The 22,134-nt window shown below is 39.7% G+C and overlaps 1 protein-coding gene across 5 annotated transcripts in view; it reads right to left on the bottom strand.

The window, feature by feature from the left end:
- LOC107197403 (uncharacterized) overlaps positions 1-9,917 on the bottom strand; it is a 63,715-nt gene extending 53,798 nt beyond the window's left edge. Inside the window, exons 1-4 of one of the 5 annotated variants that reach the window (XM_049470500.1) lie at positions 9,483-9,776; positions 7,763-8,062; positions 7,374-7,664; positions 4,013-4,684 (exon numbers count right to left, since the gene is read on the bottom strand). In XM_049470500.1, coding sequence (XP_049326457.1) covers positions 4,425-4,684; positions 7,374-7,664; positions 7,763-7,892 — 681 coding nt within the window. In that variant the 5' untranslated portion in view covers positions 7,893-8,062; positions 9,483-9,776 and the 3' untranslated portion in view covers positions 4,013-4,424. Of the gene's footprint in view, positions 1-4,012; positions 4,685-7,373; positions 7,665-7,762; positions 9,779-9,810 lie in introns of those variants that run through there. The other 4 variants (XM_049470496.1, XM_049470497.1, XM_049470498.1 and 1 more) reach the window with 4 other exon arrangements.
- Positions 9,918-22,134: the final 12,217 nt, after the last annotated feature.

Here is a 22,134-nt window from a genome sequence, read left to right as displayed (position 1 = left end):
TGTTTACACACCAGTCCACACACTCTCACACACACACACACACACACACACACACACACACTATTAAACATGCTCTCTTACACACACACACATACACTAAATGATGTTATGTAATAACAAAAGTTTGGGAGAAGGACCACGCCCGAACTCTACGTTCTAACTCCACCCCGTATCAATCAACCGTCCTATAAATACCTCCCCTAACTAACTATCTCTCGTGACGAAAGTTCGCATCAGTCGAATCTGCCGCACCCGCCTGCTAGCATTAGCTTGTTCTCCGTCATGGACCTTTAACTCACCGCCTCCGACGAGGACCTCTTCCCTCCTAGCCAGCCTGTCTCCACTCCTGCTCCACCTCGCCTGGCTCGTCGTCTGAATTCCGTAATCTCCATTCCGGCTACTCCTGGTTCTACTCCGGCTACTGCTTATTCTTCCTCCCGGGTCGGTCGTCCTCACCAGTGCACCCCCGGATCTCGGCACTCCCGCCGCTCTTCTCCCCCTTCCCCTACTCCTCCTGCGCGGGCTCGCCGCTCCGGACGCCCGTCTTCCTCGGCCGGCCTCGCCGGCCCTGGGCCCCTCTCTCCTAGTAAGTCCCAGCCTCCTCGCATGTCCGATTGGACTGTTGTTAAGCTGCAGCGGCGTCCCTTTCCCCCGCTCTGCTCCAAAACCGGAACTTTTCACTGAACCTCTGAACAGCGCACATGAGCCGCACCGGCGTCGCGGCCTGATGACGTCACCCGCTCAACTCGCAGCCGCTGCAGCTTTCGCACCCCTGGCGCGACACCAACTTCGCCTCAGCGCCTCGTCTCTCTCCTCTCTCTTCCCCTCAGTCGTCCAACTCCCCCTCCCTCTGTCGTCCAACTCCCCCTCCCTCTGTCGTCCAACTCCCCCTCCCTCTGTCGTCCAACTCCCCCTCCCTCAGTCGTCCAAACCCCCTCCCTCAGTCGTCCAAACCCCCTCGCCGCTGCTGCAGCTCTCGCACCCCTGGCGCGGCACCAACTTCGCCTCAGCGCCTCGTTTCTCTCGTCTCTCTTGTTTCCCTCTTCCCCTCAGTCGTTCAAACCCCCTCTCTCAGTCATCCTCCTTCTCCATTTCTGCGTTCCTCCTGCTGTTCTCCAACAGTGTTGCCAACTTGCCAACTTAGTTTTTGTTTGTTATTGAGAGTTTAAATGAACACACATGCTCTTCAGTTTCTCCTCAGCGAGCAGCAGGTGCTGCCGCGAGCCCTGCCCACGACACTCTCAGCGCAGTCTCAGTCAGACCACACACTCACACCGCTCTTCAAACACGCTGCAACGAACTGCGCATACCTAAAGCCGCCACTGACTGTCAAAAAAAAAAAAAAAAACTTAATCATGTAATTTACGTTAAAATGGAGTTATTTTCAGAAGTCTCTGCCTATTTATAAAAGCAACAGACGTAGTCCATTTGTTAGAGTTCATTTGTAACATTTCTAACATTTAAGGGGTTTTAATCACAAATTGCAGCCAATGGCTACTTTCCTTACAGAGCAGTTGGCAACACTATTCTCCAACCCGTCCCTTCCAGCCAGCCTTTCTCCTTCCTTTACTCCGTCAATTCTCTCCCCGCCTCCTCTCTCGCCGTTTCTCACCGGGCTGCAGCACCCGCTCAACTCCTTGCTGGAGCTTCATGACCTTCATTCTCCATCTACAGCGCCGCCCCCTCTCAGCTGCGGTTCATCTCCAACACTGGAACCCTGCTACATTCCAAGACGCCCCGGATCTGGAACTTCATTGACGTGTGTTTGCGGGACGAAGCTCCCCATCCCGCGATGGGCCTGGCTGTCTAAGGCTGACGTGGTTTCGGCTTTCAAAATCCTCCCTCTCCATCCTGACTCCTGGCGCCTTTTCAGAGTCAGTTTTTCAGTTCACCTTGCTTTCGGGTGCAAAGTAACCCCAAGCTTCGACTCCTTTGCTAAGGCGCTCTGCTGGATTTGCTTAACACGGGCCCCAGTTCGTGCTCCACCTCCTGGGTAACTTCGTCATCGGTCCTCCTTCCTCGCCCCTCTCAATGGGTCTTGAAGCCATGACCAGCGCTTTCACTCGCCTCCGTGCCCCGCCGTCGGAGAACTCCGTTGGTCCCTCCACATATCTCGAGTTTCTTGGGATCATCGTCGTCTCACTTGGCACTCCATTAAGCATCAGTTCACCACTAAAGCTGTTCACACCTCAGGTCCATTTAATTCTATCGCTGATAGAATTTAATTCTATTCTTTTTCGTTTTCAGTTACAGAAATTCAGATCCTTGGCTCCGCATGCAAATGCAACCCAACCTCGGTACCTTCATTTTCACAAACTACACTTCACCTAACCCCCGTGTAAACGAACTGATCTTCCAAGCTCAACAAACCATCCTTTCAGCCGTCCTTCTACTTAGATTCCTCAGATGCTCAATTTACTTCCCTTAAAATCTCCCACAACTCCTTCTCAGCCCCTAATTTCAGATCTCATCATCCTTGACTCAGATACCCTTACCTTCAAGAATGAAGCAAACGGACCAAATTGGCAAAAACCACGATCCTCTATCTATTCAAACTTGACTCACCCCTCAGCCCGTACGAACCACTCGTCCACCACTTAATCTCCGCCTCTTTCAACAAGCATTTATTTATTTATTTATTTATTTATTTATTTATTTTTTTGCACCAATAAAAACAATAAACACAAACTGCAAATAGCAATAAACAAAATAGTGCAGGTAGAGGCAAAAACCTAACATGGGCTTAAAAAATGCCTCACCTTTAGATCCTCTGTTCACAACGGAATCTAGTAGTATAATCTCAAAGCACTGGTTCCAACACATCTCCGTCGCATCCTTTCTCCCAGTAGTTACTCACCAGATCAATTCTCCGCCCACTCAGTTTACATCGTGCAGCATCCAACGCATCCAGACAAGGAATCTCCGAGCACACGATCAAGCTCCCCGGCCGGTGGTCTTCCCAAGCTTATAACCTATACATCCGTTCCCAACCAGACGGTTTGAGACAGGCTCATTCCAAACTAGCTTCCACACAAGCTCCAATTTTGGGGATATAACTGCACGCTTCTTCAAGCACGCAGTTCAGAACTCCAGCCCAAATTTCCCTGAGTTCCCTCCCCTTTTTCCTTCTTCTTTCTCTACTTCTTTAGGCGTGGTCCGCACTTAGCAAAGTGTTATTTAGTGTAAAAGTAACCACAGCAAGAAGGATGTTTAATGCATTATTTGTTGCTACCATAAAAAAAATATCTGGCACCGATTTAAAGCAGCATTAGTTAGAATTGGCGCATAGACTCCCCCTACAGTTGGGAAATGTAAGTTTGTGTTTTGAGCCTCTTTTTTAAAGTGATTTAAAAGAAATTAAGCATAGTGATGAACTATATGTATCTTTAAATAAGAAATCAGAATACAGAATGCTGTGTAGTCCGAGACTAGACTTAATCCCAGTCTGGGAAACCTGAGAGTTCAGAGAATTAAGGTCTGTTTCTGGACGGGTTTAGTTTCTCAGGGGGGCGTCTGTCACATGACATCAGAGCGTTCAGTAGCTCCTCCATTTCCACTCGCTGTTGTGTTTTTACGTGAATCTCTGTGGAAACCGTGGAGCGTCCAAAGTGTAATCACGGTGCGCGGCAGAGGACAAATATCTATTTTATTAAATGCGAGGAGACAAAACTCAGAGATGTGCGTCCGGACGGGACTAAAATTACCGGAGGAGCACAGAGTTCAGAGAAAAACAGTAGATAATTCAGCCTGTAATTTTCTCAGAGGACGCCTGAGAAAAAAACACGTACATGATCGTTCTGGACGGGAATAAAATTACAGAGGATAAAAAAAAACATAAAAGAGAAAAAATTACCCAGAACCCCCTGAGAAAAAAATCCTGTCCAGATAGGGCTTAATAAATAATTTCTTGATCTACTTGATTTAAATGTGTGTAGAGATGTAACATTGTCCAATGTCCAATTTCTGATTGAATACAGACGTTTAACATGTCGGACGTTTGCATGTGAATATTATATTACTAATTTCTCTACTTCTCCAATCAGACAATAGCTTCATTCAGATCATAAAAGTTGTCTAGTGTCTATTTGCAGTATCGTATGCTGTATGTGTAAAAGCACAATTCTGTATAAAGTCTGGATCTGAGTGCATGTGTGAAACGAGCTAGTCTCTGCTGTTCCTCAATCCTGTATTAACGCTGTAACTGAATGGGAATAAAAGCTCGTGGTTCAGTAGAACAGACGGTCGGATCTGTGGTGTGAAACAGAATGCAGTAGATGTGAGCAGGTTAGAGAGGTATGAGTGAGAGTCATTTAGAAGGCACAGGACCTGCATTTCCCGTTAAATCTGCTGCTGAATTAACGATCATGTGCACCAGCAGCTTTCAGTGAAGATGAACCCGCAGGAGCTGATGACTCTTCAGGGCTCTAGGTGGGACTGTCTTGATTGAGGGCATCAGCTGCTCCCATGTCCACCGGTTGTTCAGTCTGTTCTCTAGTTCTGATCAGATGGAGAACTCGTGGCACAACCAACATTCCCAGAATGACTCCAACAGCCAGCCCTATAATCACAAAAATCACTCCTCCGACCCCCAGACCCTTCTGATATCCAGCACCGTACCCGTCCTCACGCCCAGCACCGTACCCGTCCTTATATCTCTCATTACAGATCCGGCTCTGCTGCAGTTCTGAAACACCAACACACACACACACACACACACAACACAGTTCAGGAGCTCTGATCAGCAGTTTTTCACGACTGATTCAATACCATGACAAATAAACAGGACAGAGGACAGACAGAGTTTAAGAGCGTTTTCACACCTGTAGTTGGTTTCTCTGGTCCGAATCAGTTGATGAGTTCGTTTACTTGGAGCGTTTTCTCCCTCTGTTTGGTCTGGTTTCACACAGGCTGTGTCCTGTGATTGGTCAGAGCGTGGTCTGGCGTGGAAGTACATATACAAAAAAAGTAAATATAGCGAGAAGATTCTGTGTTCCAGCGCATAGTGTTTTACACTGAACGCTGAAACGTTGCGCTTTTAAACATATGTGCTGCGCAGATGTAAACATAATAAACAGAGTCACGCGGCTGTGAGCTGTGAATGCAGCGCAGACGGCGCGCGCATGGACACAGCGTTTGTTCTTAGCTGTGGTAATTAGCGTTATCTGACTAATATATCAGTGTAGACTGTGTCTTATCAGCCGATTAGCTCAAATAAATGGACTATATTTAATAGCTGGGTCGGATCGAGACCGGATCACGTTCTCACCAAAGAGAACCGCTCCAGAGTTCGTTTGGTACCTCCTCTAGTTGGTCTCGGTCCGGTTCTTTTGATCCGCACCCGAGTGCGATTACTGTTTTCACACCTGTTCAATCGAACTGCACTAAAGTTACAAACGGACCAGAGTTCGTTTTAATCAGACCAAATAGTGCTGGTGTGAAAACGCCCTAAATGTGTCCTTCCTCTCTGGGTTGTTTATGATGCTGCACATGAAACTCTTCCTCATTGTCTGCAGCAGCTAGTAAAAGAAAATATTCAGAAAAACGAGTTGAACAGGAAAAGCACCGTGTCTACATCAACCCCTCAATTAGTATTCATGGCCCCGCCCAGCTAGACTCACTGCAGAGCAGTGGACGGGCATCGCAGTGCTTTTAGCCAATCAGAGGCGATACGTTTGCATGTATAAATATTCATGAGCAAGGGCTGAAATCCTGTCGTTCTTCCTCGCCCACTCCTCCACAGGACTAAATCAGCGTTATATCAGATCACCAGAGCATTTTTTTTTGTTCTTTGGTTTGAATCCTGGTCACCCTGAGTTCTCTGCACTCTGGATGGTTAGATACCACCTCAACATAAAAATGACTTTCCAGATCCACCTGAGCTGTGGATCTCTGCAGCTCCTCCAGAGTGATCGTGGGTCTCTTGTTAGATCTTGCTGGATCTGTCAGTTTGAGTGGATCATGGCCGTGTCTTGGTAGGTTTGTAGAAACAGTTGTAGAATAACTTTTTAAGGTCCATTGGTTTTTATATGATGGACTGATGGAACAGAGCTGCTTGGGATGATCAAAGCTTGGGAGATGTGTTTTTATAACCTAACCCTGGTTTAAACCTTTTCTCCACATTAACTTTATCTCTGAGCTGTCTGCTGATTTCCTTTTTGGTCTTCATGATGCTGTTTGTTCACTGGTGTTCTATAACAAACTATTGAGGCCTTCACAGTTAAACTTCTGTGCTCCCAACACGAACATTAGAGTGAACAAACAGTGAAATATGACCGGTTCTGTCATGTTTAGGCCTGTAGCCGGATAACTAGCAGCATAAGCATCACAACACAGACCCACAATTTCACACAGTCACGGCCCAGATCACTCACGCTTAGATAATAAAGCTTCACATCTGAAAGCACACAGTTAAGTGAACCATGTTATGAGTGTTTTCACTGTTTTCAGCCACATTTAACACACTGGTTCATCCTAAATGTGTAAGCATGACTTTTTAAGTATTTTTTATTGAATGTTTTTTATTCAGTTTAGTTTGATTTAGTACTATAACCGGTGAGAGATATGGAGATGTCCTAATCAGTTAAGATTTATAATTCAGATCATACCTACAGAGCTTTCCTCGAGGTGTTTCCTTACATAACTGGCCTTCTCTCAACAGCACCTTCACTAGCTCAGATTAGCTTTTAGCTTCTCTAGCTTTAGCCTCCTGGATCACCAAACTGATCTAATCTTCTGTGAATCCTGGGGGAAGATTTTTTACAAATTAGCCAAGAAACACTTCACTAGTATACAGTAATTACAGTGGCCTTACAACCACAAACTTAAATATATTTTAAGTGACCAACAGACCAACACCAAGTAGCACATGACTGTGAAGTGGAACGAAAATAATACTGAAAATAACAATGTTTTAAAAAATTTTGTTAAAAGTTTGAAAAGTGTCATGTGCAAAAGTATTCAATACTATATCAATATATCAATACTATATCAATACTTAGTAGATCCACCTTTCATTGCAATTACAGCTGCAAGTCTTTTGGGGTTTGTTTCTTCCAGTTTAATCATCTAGAGACTGAGATTTTTAGCCCATTCTTCTTCATAAAACAGCTGAAGTTTAATAAGTTTGTGGTTGTAAGGTGACAAAATGTAGAAAAAGTTCAAGAGGTATAAATACTTTTACTTTAAAGTTTAGGGGTTTTGTAATTGGTTCTGCTGGATGTTCTTTTGTAAATGAACAGCAGTGTGTGAGGTCCATGGTTCAGTCACTTCCATGTTCTAAATTCTCTTTATTCAACCACAGCATGAAAAAAAAAAACAGATCTCCATTCATTTAATCCAGTTCCATCTCTTTAAGAAAAGCAATAATCCCATACCTGTAACAGTGACGGTGTAGATGAGAATATCCTCTTCATTCCGGATGTCCCTGACGGTGTAAACTCCACTATCAGACAGCTTCATATCTCTCAGCTCTACAGCAGATGTGAGGGATGTTCTCTCATTATATTCAGGTTTACACTGCAGTGATCCTTTATCCACTGTACAGATCTGATCACTGGATCCAGCAGCTGATCCTGTTCTGTTATAGATCACCTCCACTGGATCTGATATCTTCAGCTGCAGCAGTAGAGATTCTCCAGGCTTTATCTCAACATTAGAGGTTACAGCTGAGGGTAAAACCAGCAGAACCGGCGTTAAACCAGACAGAACATCACAACATCTAAATCTACATCTCTGAGCTTCTTCCAGCAGTGTTCACACTCACCGTCAATCTGAAGACGAACATCACAGAAGTCTCTACGATTACACTCACAGGTGTACCAGTCCCTCTTACTGTAATCAGCTTTACTGATGATCAGAGAGAGATTCCCCTTCAGGTATTGATCATGGATCATGTGATATCCCTCCTTCACTGATCTGCAGGAAGTCTGATCACACTCAGCCAGAATATCAGAGCGTAGGTGTGAGACGGTCCATCTGGCCAGCCCAGAACATCTCTCAGAGCAGGGCAGAACAGCAGTGTCATAGAGCTTCACCTTCACTGTAGTGAACTCTGATTCAGATCCTGAAAATAGAAACAAAATAACAAACTTAACAAACTAAATCTTTAAATATGCTCGTAATACACGCTGGATTATGGCAAAACTTGCAGTATGCAGTTACTCCTCAGACACTCTATTGGGTAGTGTACCTCTTGGTGAGATATCTCTTCTAGCTCATTGGACAGAGAGAAGCAGGATGATCATTTTGTAAAACTCTTCACCGCAGGTTTAAGAAAAGCATCACATCATCAAAACAAACAAAACATCACATCTGACTGGCTTCATTAATCAGCAGTGTAGCTTCTGTTTTAAACACAGTTTTTCTCCATAATAGCCTCTTTGCTAGCTAATGCTAACCGAGTACTTTAGCTCAGCTCAGCTAATGCTAAACAGCTACTTTAGTTCAGCTCAGCTAATGCTATCTGGCTACTTTATCCCAGGCCAGTTAAACGCTGACTGGCTTCTTTAGCCCAGATCAGCTAACGGTAATCAGCTACTTTAGCTCAAATAACGCTAACTTGGCTAACGCTAATTCAGCACACAGCCAGCTCAATGCTATGTCACACTAACTTATAGCTAAAGGAGAAAAGCAGTCTCCTGTTTATAACTTTTAAAACTCTAAAACAGGGTTTAATCTAGCCAAATCAATAAAACAAGAAGCCAAATGCAACAAAAGGATAAAAAAGGGGATATTCGAGTTTCCCAAATAGCAAATACAGCGTTAGCATTTTTTTATATATATTACCTGTTAACATCACTGACTCACTGAGGGAAGATAATATTGCTGTACTTTTTATTTGGGTTATTTATTTTAACTCAACTCCACCTTTTCTGATCTGACTTTGATTTCAGCTAGACCCTCATCTCATCAGTTGCAACCAGAGATGATATTCTAGAAGAAATGAATTCCTGGCAGGGACCACCCAAACACAATATAAGAGATTAAATATTGTGTCCAACCACAGACTAACCTACCAGTGTGTCTGAGATAAACTCCTCATCTTCATAAATGCTGGTCCAGAAACAGCCTAGATTATGTGTTCTTGCTTGTCTGATCTTTGGACCACCGTAGATTAAAAATAACATATACTTAAAGTTGTGTCCTCAGAACTGTTAGTGAAGGGAGATATTTGTATTATATTCCTTAGCAGTTGTTTTTAACTATTTTAACAGGACACAGTTTGACATTATAAATACTGTTGTACCTTTTTTCTGACAGTGTTCAGAATTGCAGTCAGTATTTTCCCCTCTCCATGTCTAGTTGATTATTATAGCTTCATGCGATGCGGTTGATGATGAGTGAGTGAGTGATAATTGTAGCTTCATCTGGATGCTGCTGTTTTACTGAATAACCTGTGTTTGAACATCTGGATCCCAACACAACACTAAACATACAGGAAAAATGCATGATATTCTAGAAAACCAAACACTCCACATACTTACCAGGTGTGATGATCTGTAAAAGCAGAACACAGAGAAGAGATCTGCAGGACCTCACCACTGACCTACAGACAGACAGACAGATACAAAGAAACACACCCTACCTTTTTTTAACACTGAGAGCCAGATCATAATCAATAATGCTCCAGTATCCTTTAAGGTATCCAGTAAGATTATAATCAGTTCATAATATTTTTTAAAATTTGGTCGATTGATATAATTCTGATAAAGAGATAAACAGTAGCCTCTAGTGTTCTGCCTTTTCTGCCTAAAAAAAACCCTCAAATTGCACTTTTTTTTTGTCTAATTAAGGCTGTTTAACACTGTTTACTTTTCCTATGCATTCGTAGTACAGATCAGGGGTGCGTTTCCCGTACAACAACGGAGCCTAGCATTGAACTAACATGGTAGGATGCATCGTTAAACTAACTAACATCTGAAGTACGACCGTTTCCCCAAACCATCGTACTTTGTTGGAACCACAGAAGTCTGAACTATGTTGTTTGAACCACCGTGGTCTTAACTAAGGTGTTTCCGGACGTGTTCGGCCAGACTTTCCCAGCAGGAAACTCACAATCTTTAAAATATTATGCCAAAAATATGTTACTAATGTATTATTTAGGCTATTTATATCATAATCATCACCACAACATGAATTGACAACAGTACTACTAATAGAAGAACAATAAAATGTAAGCAAAATCTACACAATAATTGCTATGAATTAATTATTAATTAATTAATGACAGTGTTACTTTCAAAAATCACACATATTTGCTATTACAATATTTTAAAAATAAATATAAAAATATATATCTCCATTCTGAATGAGTCCTGTTACCTCCAGAGGAGTAATTCGGTAATTCAAAACACCTGCTTATTACATGTCTCTATAATTTTCACTCTTGTTTTAAGACACATTTTACTTTGTTTTTTCTTGTTATGAATATATTATTAAAAGACACATTCTTGCCTATTCTATGGATACATTTGTTTCACTGGGTACAAACAATGCAAATATACCCTCAAAGGTCCTTAAGGTACAGGTGTTTACGTTAAAGCCATTTTAGAGTATCACCCCAGTGACAGTTTGGTACCCTTTTTCAGAGAGTGCATATAGCACAGTGCTTTAAAAAAATACACTAATTCATAAATGTTGACAGCTCAAGTTCTCTTTAATCAAGAGATGCTTGCTTGAATAATTGACATACATCTTTCCAAGACTGTAAAACACATTTTAGCTAAAGAGCACTGAAAAATATATATTTTATTACATTTAAAATAATTAGTTACATGTTCAAAACCCTTGACATCTTAAATCCTCGTGCAGCAATATTAATGTGATTCATCAACTTTCTGAATCCGTCCATCGTCTGCACAAATCATCAGGAACTAAGCTCCTAACGACAGGTCTAGAGCTGTAGTTGGAACGACGCAGGTGAATCACGGTAGTTGCGAACATTCGCTGGAACTACGGTTCTGGGAAACACCTGAGTAGCTTAACTAAGGTTCTCACTATGTAAGTTACTAACGTGGTTACCTCCATAGTCCCAACAACGCTTTTGGGAAACACCTGCCTACGAGGCTGAAGTTGGTTTGATATTCGCAGCTCCAGATTCGTTTGGCTCGATATTCGCAGCCTCGTATTCCCCGGCTGAAGTTGGTTTGATATTCGCAGCTGCCGCTTCACTGAACCACCGTGAACTAAAGGGAGCGTTCACAAACACCCGCTGTTTATATTAAACACCTCACAGATCAACACTGAAGGAGATAGAATGAAGAAAAGCAGTAAATCTGTTTATTAACAATGTAAATATACAATATCGTATTAAATGTAATTTTGTATATTGTAAAATATTTATTTTAATTACTGAATTTATAATTATATATTACGATAAATAATTAAATATATATTTAATAAAATTATATTTAAAAAGCCATTGCGCTCAAAAAATATGAGGCAGATGTTCAAGTGTGATTTTGAAGGACTTTTTCATGTTGGGCCAGACCAAATACACATGATCTAAAGAGTACTAGTCTTCTACTTTAAGGAAAACCTGGAATTAGCCTGGCCCGAGCTGATTTTATACTTTAAAATTAACTGGCAACATGGCCTACCGATCCATAATGCACAATTGTTTTTATGTAAAGCTGATGTTCTAGTGTGATTTTGAAGGACTTTTTAATCTTGGGCCAGACCAAATACACATGATCTAAAGAGTACTAGTCTTCTAATTTAAGGAAAACCTGGAAATAGCTTGGCCCAAGCTGATTTTATACTTTAAAATTAACTGGCAACATGGAATAACGATCCATAATGCACAATTTTTTTATGTAAAGCTGATGTTCTAGTGTGATTTTGAAGGACTTTTTCATATTGGGCCAGACCAAATACACATGATCTGAAGAGAACTAGTCTTCTACTTTAAGGAAAACCTGGAATTAGCCTGGCCTGAGCGGATTTTATACTTTAAAATTAACTGGCAACATGGAATAACGATCCATAATGCACAATTTTTTTATGTAAAGCTGATGTTCTAGTGTGATTTTGAAGGACTTTTTCATATTGGGCCAGACCAAATACACATGATCTGAAGAGTACTAGTCTTCTTCTTTAAGGAAAACCTGGAAATAGCCTGGCCCGAGCTGATTTTATACTTTAAAATGAACTGGCAACATAGCATACCAATCCATAATGCACAATTTTTTTTTATGTAAAGCTGATGTTCTAGTGTGATTTTGAAGGACTTTTTAATCTCGGGCCAGACCAAATACACATGATCTGAAGAGTACTAGCCTTCTACTTTAGGGAAAGCCTGGAATTAGCCTGGCCCAAGCTGATTTTATACTTTAAAATGAACTGGCAACATGGCCTACCAATCCATAATGCACAAAAAAATTGAATATAAAGCTGATGTTCTAGTGTGATTTTGAAGGACTTTTTAATCTTGGGCCAGACCAAATACACATGATCTAAAGAGTACTAGTCTTCTACTTTAAGGAAAACCTGGAAATAGCCTAGCCCAAGCTGATTTTATACTTTAAAATGAACTGGCAACATGGAATACCGATCCATAATGCACAAAGAAATTGAATATAAAGCTGATGTTCTAGTGTGATTTTGAAGGACTTTTTCATATTGGGCCAGACCAAGTACACATGATCTAAAGAGTACTAGTCTTCTACTTTAGGGAAAGCCTGGAATTAGCCTGGCCCAAGCTGATTTTATACTTTAAAATTAACTGGCAACATGGAATAACGATCCATAATGCACAAAGAAATTGAATATAAAGCTGATGTTCTAGTGTGATTTTGAAGGACTTTTTAATCTTGGGCCAGAACAAATACACATGATCTGAAGAGAACTAGTCTTCTACTTTAAGGAAAACCTGGAATTAGCCTGGCCCGAGCTGATTTTATACTTTAAAATGAACTGGCAACATAGCATACCGATCCATAATGCACAATTTTTTTTATGTAAAGCTGATGTTCCAGTGTGATTTTGAAGGACTTTTTCATATTGGGCCAGACCAAATACACACGATCTAAAGAGTACTAGTCTTCTACTTTAGGGAAAGCCTGGAATTAGCCTGGCACGAGCTGATTTTATACTTTAAAATGAACTGGCAACATGGAATACCGATCCATAATGCACAAAGAAATTGAATATAAAGCTGATGTTCTAGTGTGATTTTGAAGGACTTTTTCATATTGGGCCAGACCAAATACACATGATCTAAAGAGTACTAGTCTTCTAATTTAAGGAAAACCTGGAAATAGCCTGGCTCAAGCTGATTTTATACTTTAAAATGAACTGGCAACATGGAATACCGATCCATAATGCACAAAGAAATTGAATATAAAGCTGATGTTCTAGTGTGATTTTGAAGGACTTTTTCATCTTGGGCCAGACCAAATACACATGATCTAAAGAGTACTAGTCTTCTACTTTAGGGAAAGTCTGGAATTAGCCTGGCCCAAGCTGATTTTATACTTTAAAATTAACTGGCAACATGGCATACCGATCCATAAGGTAGAAAAAAGTTTAATTTAAAGCTGATGTTCTAGTGTGATTTTGAAGGACTTTTTAATCTTGGGCCAGAACAAATACACATGATCTGAAGAGAACTAGTCTTCTACTTTAAGGAAAACCTGGAATTAGCCTGGCCCGAGCTGATTTTATACTTTAAAATTAACTGGCAACATAGCATACCGATCCATAATGCACAATTTTTTTATGTAAAGCTGATGTTCCAGTGTGATTTTGAAGGACTTTTTCATATTGGGCCAGACCAAATACACATGATCTAAAGAGTAATAGTCTTCTACTTTATGGAAAGCCTGGAATTAGCCTGGCCCAAGCTGATTTTATACTTTAAAATTAACTGGCAACATGGCCTACCGATCCATAATGCACAATTTTTTTTATGTAAACCTGATGTTCCAGTGTGATTTTGAAGGACTTTTTCATATTGGGCCAGACCAAATACACATGATCTAAAGAGTACTAGTCTTCTACTTTAGGGAAAGCCTGGAATTAGCCTGGCCCAAGCTGATTTTATACTTTAAAATTAACTGGCAACATGGCCTACCGATCCATAATGCACAAAAAAATTGAATATAAAGCTGATGTTCTAGTGTGATTTTGAAGGACTTTTTAATCTTGGGCCAGACCAAATGCACATGATCTAAAGAGTACTAGTCTTCTACTTTAAGGAAAACCTGGATTTAGCCTGGCCCGAGCTGATTTTATACTTTAAAATTAACTGGCAACATGGAATACCGATCCATAATGCACAAAAAAATTGAATATAAAGCTGATGTTCTAGTGTGATTTTGAAGGACTTTTTAATCTTGGGCCAGAACAAATACACATGATCTAAAGAGTACTAGTCTTCTACTTTAAGAAAAACCTGGAAATAGCTTGGCCCAAGCTGATTTTATACTTTAAAATGAACTGGCAACATGGAATACCGATCCATAATGCACAATTTTTTTTTATGTATAGCTGATGTTCTAGTGTGATTTTGAAGGACTTTTTAATCTTGGGCCAGACCAAATACACATGATCTGAAGAGTACTAGCCTTCTACTTTAAGGAAATTTTGGGATTTGCCTGGCCCGAGCTGATTTTAGACTGCACAATTAATTGGCAACATGGCAGCACAAAAAAAATATTATTTAAATCTGATATTCCAGTATGATTTTGGACTTTTTTTTCAGACCAAATACACATCAGATGAAGAGTTCTGGTATTCTCAAAATCAATGCTTTATATTCATTATTTCTGTGCAAAATGGCTTTCATGTCATGTTGCCAATTCATTTTAAAGTCTAAAATCAGCTCGGGCCAGGCTAATTCCAGGTTTTCCTTAAAGTAGAAGACTAGTTCTCTTCAGATCATGTGTATTTGTTCTGGCCCAAGATTAAAAAAATCTTCAAACTTGTACTGGAACAGTGGCTTTTTTGTGCAAAATGGCTCGTTATACCATGTTGCCAGTTCATTGTAAAGTATAAAATCAGCTTGGGCCAGGCTATTTCCAGGCTTTCCTTAAAGTAGAAGACTAGTACTCTTTAGATCATGTGTATTTGTTCTGGCCCAAGATTAAAAAGTCCTTCAAAATCACACTGGAACATCAGCTTTACATAAAACAATTGTGCATTATGGATCGGTATTCCATGTTGCCAGTTAATTTTAAAGTATAAAATCAGCTTGGGCCAGGCTAAATCCAGGTTTTTCTTAAAGTAGAAGACTAGTACTCTTCAGTTCATGTGTATTTGGTCTGGCCCAAGATTAAAAAGTCCTTGAAAATCACACTAGAACATCAGCTTTAAATTAAACTTTTTTCTGCCTTATGGATCGGTATGCCATGTTGCCAGTTCATTTTAAAGTATAAAATCAGCTTGGGCCAGGCTATTTCCAGGTTTTCCTTAAAGTAGAAAACTAGTTCTCTTCAGATCATGTGTATTTGTTCCGGCCCAAGATTAAAAAGTCCTTCAAAATCACACTAGAACATCAGCTTTATATTAATTTTTTTTGTGCATTATGGATCGTTATTCCATGTTGCCAGTTAATTTTAAAGTATAAAATCAGCTCGGGCCAGGCTAATTCCAGGTTTTCCTTAAAGAAGAGGACTAGTACTCTTCAGTTCATGTGTATTTGGTCTGGCCCAAGATTAAAAAGTCCTTGAAAATCACACTAGAACATCAGCTTTAAATTAAACTTTTTTCTGCCTTATGGATCGGTATGCCATGTTGCCAGTTAATTTTAAAGTATAAAATCAGCTTAGGCCAGGCTAATTCCAGGCTTTCCCTAAAGTAGAAGACTAGTACTCTTTAGATCATGTCTATTTGGTCTGGCCCAAGATGAAAAAGTCCTTCAAAATCACACTAGAACATCAGCTTTACATAAAAACAATTGTGCATTATGGATCGGTATTCCATGTTGCCAGTTAATTTTAAAGTATAAAATCAGCTTGGGCCAGGCTATTTCCAGGTTTTCCTTAAAGTAGAAAACTAGTTCTCTTCAGATCATGTGTATTTGGTCTGGCCCAAGATTAAAAAGTCCTTCAAAATCACACTAGAACATCAGCTTTATATTAAATTTTTTGTGCATTATGGATCGGTATTCCATGTTGCCAGTTCATTTTAAAGTATAAAATCAGCTTGGGCCAGGCTATTTCCAGGCTTTCCCTAAAGTAGAAGACTAGTACTCTTTAGATCATGTGTATTTGGTCTGGCCCAAGATGAAAAAGTCCTTCAAAATCACACTGGAACATCAGCTTTACATAAAAAAAATTGTGCATTATGGATCGGTATGCTATGTTGCCAGTTAATTTTAAAGTATAAAATCAGCTCGGGCCAGGCTAATTCCAGGTTTTCCTTAAAGAAGAAGACTAGTTCTCTTTAGATCATGAGTATTTGTTCTGGCCCAAGATTAAAAAGTCCTTCAAAATCACACTAGAACATCAGCTTTATATTAAATTTCTTTGTGCATTATGGATCGTTATTCCATGTTGCCAGTTCATTTTAAAGTATAAAATCAGCTTGGGCCAGGCTATTTCCAGGTTTTCCTTAAAGTAGAAGACTAGTTCTCTTCAGATCATGTGTATTTGTTCCGGTCCAAGATTAAAAAGTCCTTCAAAATCACACTAGAACATCAGCTTTATATTAAATTTTTTTGTGCATTATGGATCGGTAGGCCATGTTGCCAGTTAATTTTAAAGTATAAAATCAGCTCGGGCCAGGCTAATTCCAGGTTTTCCTTAAAGAAGAGGACTAGTACTCTTCAGATCATGTGTATTTGTTCTGGCCCAAGATGAAAAAGTCCTTCAAAATCACACTGGAACATCAGCTTTACATAAAAAAATTGTGCTTTATGGATCGGTATTCCATGTTGCCAGTTAATTTTAAAGTATAAAATCAGCTCGGGCCAGGCTATTTCCAGGTTTTCCTTAAAGAAGAGGACTAGTACTCTTCAGATCATGTGTATTTGTTCTGGCCCAAGATGAAAAAGTCCTTCAAAATCACACTGGAACATCAGCTTTACATAAAAAAATTGTGCTTTATGGATCGGTATTCCATGTTGCCAGTTAATTTTAAAGTATAAAATCAGCTTGGGCCAAGCTATTTCCAGGTTTTCCTTAAAGTAGAAGACTAGTACTCTTTAGATCATGTGTATTTGGTCTGGCCCAAGATTAAAAAGTCCTTCAAAATCACACTAGAACATCAGCTTTATATTCAATTTTTTTGTGCATTATGGATCGGTAGGCCATGTTGCCAGTTAATTTTAAAGTATAAAATCAGCTTGGGCCAGGCTAATTCCAGGTTTTTCTTAAAGTAGAAGACTAGTACTCTTAAGATCATGTGTATTTGGTCTGGCCCAAGATTAAAAAGTCCTTCAAAATCACACTAGAACATCAGCTTTATATTAAATTTTTTTGTGCATTATGGATCGGTAGGCCATGTTGCCAGTTAATTTTAAAGTATAAAATCAGCTCGGGCCAGGCTAATTCCAGGTTTTCCTTAAAGAAGAGGACTAGTACTCTTCAGATCATGTGTATTTGTTCTGGCCCAAGATTAAAAAGTCCTTCAAAATCACACTGGAACATCAGCTTTACATAAAAAAATTGTGCTTTATGGATCGGTATTCCATGTTGCCAGTTCATTTTAAAGTATAAAATCAGCTTGGGCCAGGCTAATTCCAGGTTTTTCTTAAAGTAGAAGACTAGTACTCTTCAGATCATGTGTATTTGGTCTGGCCCAACATGAAAAAGTTCTTCAAAATCACACTTGAACATCTGCCTCATATTTTTTGAGCGCAATGGCTTTTAAAATATAATTTTATTAAATATATATTTAATTATTTATTGTAATATATAATTATACATTCAGTAATTAAAATAAATATTTTACAATATACAAAATTATATTTAATAATATATTGTATATTTACATTGTTAATAAACAGATGTACTGCTTTTCTTCATTCTATCTCCTCCAGTGTTGATCTGTGAGGTGTTTAATATAAACAGCGGGTGTTTGTGAACGCTCCCTTTAGTTCACGGTGGTTCAGTGAAGCGGCAGCTGCGAATATCAAACCAACTTCAGCCGGGGAATACGAGGCTGCGAATATCGAGCCAAACGAATCTGGAGCTGCGAATATCAAACCAACTTCAGCCGGGGAATACGAGGCTGCGAATATCGAGCCAAACGAATCTGGAGCTGCGAATATCAAACCAACTTCAGCCTCGTCATCTGCGTCGCAGCTGCATCGTCCAGACTATGTAAGTTGCTAACGTAGTTAGCAACTAAGCTTTTGGGAAACGTACCCCAGACTATGTAAGGTACTATGTAAACTACCCTGCGGAACTACCTGGAGAAACATGAAGATCTGTAATTCCACATGTCGCGCGTGCAGTCGGCCTTCTTTATCTCTGAAATAGTGATATAACGTTCGCGAACGATCCGGTGTTCTGTCGACTTCTTCTTCTTCTTCTTCTTCTTCTTCTTCTTCGTCTTCTTCTTCTTCTTCGTTCGTATTAATGGCGGATGGCGTACCAACTACAGGCGCATTACCGCCACCTACTGAGCCGTGGCGCGAAGGGAGACTTCAGGATAGTGACCATCAGTTAAATTAGAAACAAAACATAGGAAGGAGGAAAAAAAGAAAAAAAAAAAAAAAAATAATAATAATAAATAAAATAGCATAAGTAACTTAATTAATAAGGGGGGGGGGGGGTTAGATTAAATTAAATAACCCAATATTTTTCAAAAACACCAGAACTTGTTTATGAACTATCCCCATGCCCATCCCATAACAAAGCAACCCTTTCAAAGAAAAATCTTTATGTACCTCCAACGTAATTGCCTCAAACAACTGCTGTCTCTGCTCAGAATATTTACAACAATGTAAGAGCACATGCTCAGGAGTCTCCCTATGTGCACAGTATCTGCACATGCCTGTGTCATGTTTTTTAATAAGATGTAAGGAAGAGTTCAACATAGTGTGTCCTATTCGCAGTCTAGCGATCACTACTTCGGCCCTCCGGCCGAACCCTCCACCCGATACTGCTCCAGTGCTATGCTGAATGTTAAACAAATGTCTGCCCTTAAGACTTTGCTCCCAGTTTATCTGCCACAGAGCCCGAACGCGTTTTTTAATTAAAACTTTAACCTCTGCTTTACTCAGAGGGATGTCAATATCACACATCTGCCGCTTCAAACACTGCTTGGCCACCAAATCCACTATGTCGTTCCCCTCCACTCCAACATGGGCTGGGACCCATAGAAAATTTACATAGATTCGCTGCATTTGGAGCCGGAACAATGTTTGAAACAATTCCAGTACTAAATCAGGTCTACAAGAAGAACTGCCGGTTTGAACACTCTGGAGAGCAGATAAAGAATCTGAGCAAATTACCAGACTCATAGGACAGACCTCCTCAGCCCATTGCAGTGCCAATAAAATTGCCACAATTTCAGTCGTAAACACTGATAGATTATCTGACAATTTCCTACCAAAGGACACCTGAAACTCTGGAATAAATACTGCAGCTGCAGTCACCCCCAGCGAGGGACATTTAGACCCGTCAGTGTAGACCTGCAGCATATCCCCATATGACCGTGCGAGATGCTGAGCTACAACCACAGAGGATAAAGACCAATCCTCAGTATCTTTAAGCTGCTCATGTATCCTTAAATCAACAGTGGGTTCAGGAAACATCCAAGGTGGAACTATAGCTCTAGGCACTGTAGCACATACAGTCAAGGGCGTAGGAGCGGGCTTGATATTGGGGGGGGACACATTTGCCAATATGAACCCAAGCCCACCCAATTGTTTCCTAGAACAACATTTGTGGAAATTACTTTTAATTAAAAAGAAAATTATTATTATTATAAGGTGATTTTACAACCTAAACATTACATACAACTAAAAATTATGCAAGCAATGTCTGAATTATGTACATATGACAAAATTTTTCAGTTATCACCTAATATTTAAAATAATATAACAGATTATTATTATTGTTATTATTATTATTATTATTATTATTATTATTATTATTATTATTATTATTATTATGTATTGGCATGTCAATTCTGTTGTATATTTACATTTTCTCCAGCACTTATATTTTTTTCTACTGAGAGCTCTTCTTAAGATGGTGTCCTTTTATGTAAAAGAATGTAACTTTACGTTTCATAGAGACTTTTATAAACGTCAGGATATGTGGTCTTACTGTGAAATACAAATGAACAGAAGTCACGTTACAGCAGTGTTTCTCAACCCAGTTCTTATATATTCTACTGCATATTAAAACTGTTCTGCATATTCTAGAGCTTCCTCTGGTGGATATACATGATTAATTTAGGCTCCATAGGGGGCTAAAGGATTTTAACAGGTAAACTCAGTAAATGACTGTTTATTAGCTGATCAGGTGGAAACACTAGTTTAGGGCAGTGATCGGGGTTAAGTAACTGCTTTAAACTACCAACTTAAAGTACTGTACGAAATTCTGGCGATCATCTACATCCAGCTTCTAGATAACTAGTTAGTTAAATCAATTGTCGTTCATTATAGCTCACAGTAAGTCCTGTAATCCTAAATGAATAAACAGTTTGAAAATTAAAGTGATTAGCTGATCAGGTACAGGGAAACATTACATATATATTTTATTTTTTTCCTTTAACCCTGACTCCCAATCTAGCTCATTCCAAAGATAAGCTTACACACTAACACAGCTGCAGTTTATTAATCACAGTGGGTTTAAACTGTGTGCTGATTCAGAGACGTGTATTTTTAACCAGCTATCAGAAACATATCATCACAGTTGAAGTGGTCAGCCTATGGTTACCTTTCTTTTAGAAAAATCTCCGTATATCCATCTCTGTTTTAAAATCAGCTGAAGCTGCTGCGTCCTGATCCTGCTGCTAAATCTCACAGCGAGGGGGCGGGGCTTCCCCAACAGCAAACTGCCTCTGCTCCGCGCGCCGCAAAACCAGCAAGCTGATTGGCTGTTTCTACTGAGAGGCGTGACTTAATACCTGAACCGGCTCCGTGATTGGTCCGGTCTGTCTCCTCATTAATAGTACAGCTGACCTGAGCGAACTGATATCATTTTTGGGGGGGACAAATCCACCTGTTTCTAATATTGGGTGGGACATGTCCCACCCATCCCCCCCGGTTCCTACGCCTATGCATTAAGTCACATCCCTGAAACCCAGATCCTTAACTTCTCCAGTACTACAACACCCAAAACTCTTAGACGGACCATGATAAGTATCCGAGCAATCATGTACAATGGATATCTCTGTCGACTTCTCCTACCCATCGATACATGCTTCCCAAAGGTACTGCGCATGCGCTGACCGACAATTTAATTTTAATTCGTAATCAATCTGTTTTAGGGTGGTTTATGTGCATTAAAGAACGTGCACGCACTGTCATTGCACAAAAGTGTAAATGGAAACTAAAAATTACAATTCTGTCGAATTTTCCTACCGTGTCGAACCGTGCTGCCCTAATGTATATTTAACTGTAAAAATACAAAAGAAGCTCTATTTTAGGGCATATACCCAGTCAAATTCCAGTAGATGTACGTTATTAGATTTGGATTGCATAATTCATGGTATCATGGCAACGTTATAGTAAATATAGCTCATTACAAACTGCTTTTGTATTTATTTATGATAATAAGTGTAATTGTTTGTTTCCATTTACACTTTTGTGCAATGACAGTGCGTGCACGTTCTTTTATGCACATAAACCACCCTAAAACAGATTAATTACGAATAAAACACGATAAATAATTAAATTGTGTCGGTCAGCGCATGCGCAGTACCTTTGGGAAGCATGTATCGATGGGTAGGAAAATTCGACAGAACACTGGGTGTATCCTTCACAGCCTACAGTATCCCAAGATTCATTGCGCGCCGGTTTATTTCAGCACGAAAAAGAGTCAGCTGTATTATGTAGTATTATGTAGTTTATAGATATGTAAATACTTATAGATATTATTAATATAATTTATATATTATATAATTTAGATTATTTTGTTCATATATATATAAATATTATTTAGTTTTATAACATGTTTATGTTGTTATATGTTTATAGTTTATAGATAAATACTATAAATACTTATATATTTGTTT

The sequence above is a fragment of the Astyanax mexicanus genome, chromosome 22 (assembly GCF_023375975.1).
Source record: "Astyanax mexicanus isolate ESR-SI-001 chromosome 22, AstMex3_surface, whole genome shotgun sequence".
NCBI classification, from domain to species: domain Eukaryota; kingdom Metazoa; phylum Chordata; class Actinopteri; order Characiformes; family Acestrorhamphidae; genus Astyanax; species Astyanax mexicanus.
Note: the sequence above shows the minus strand (reverse complement) of the source record. Positions and strands in the feature narration are given on the sequence as shown.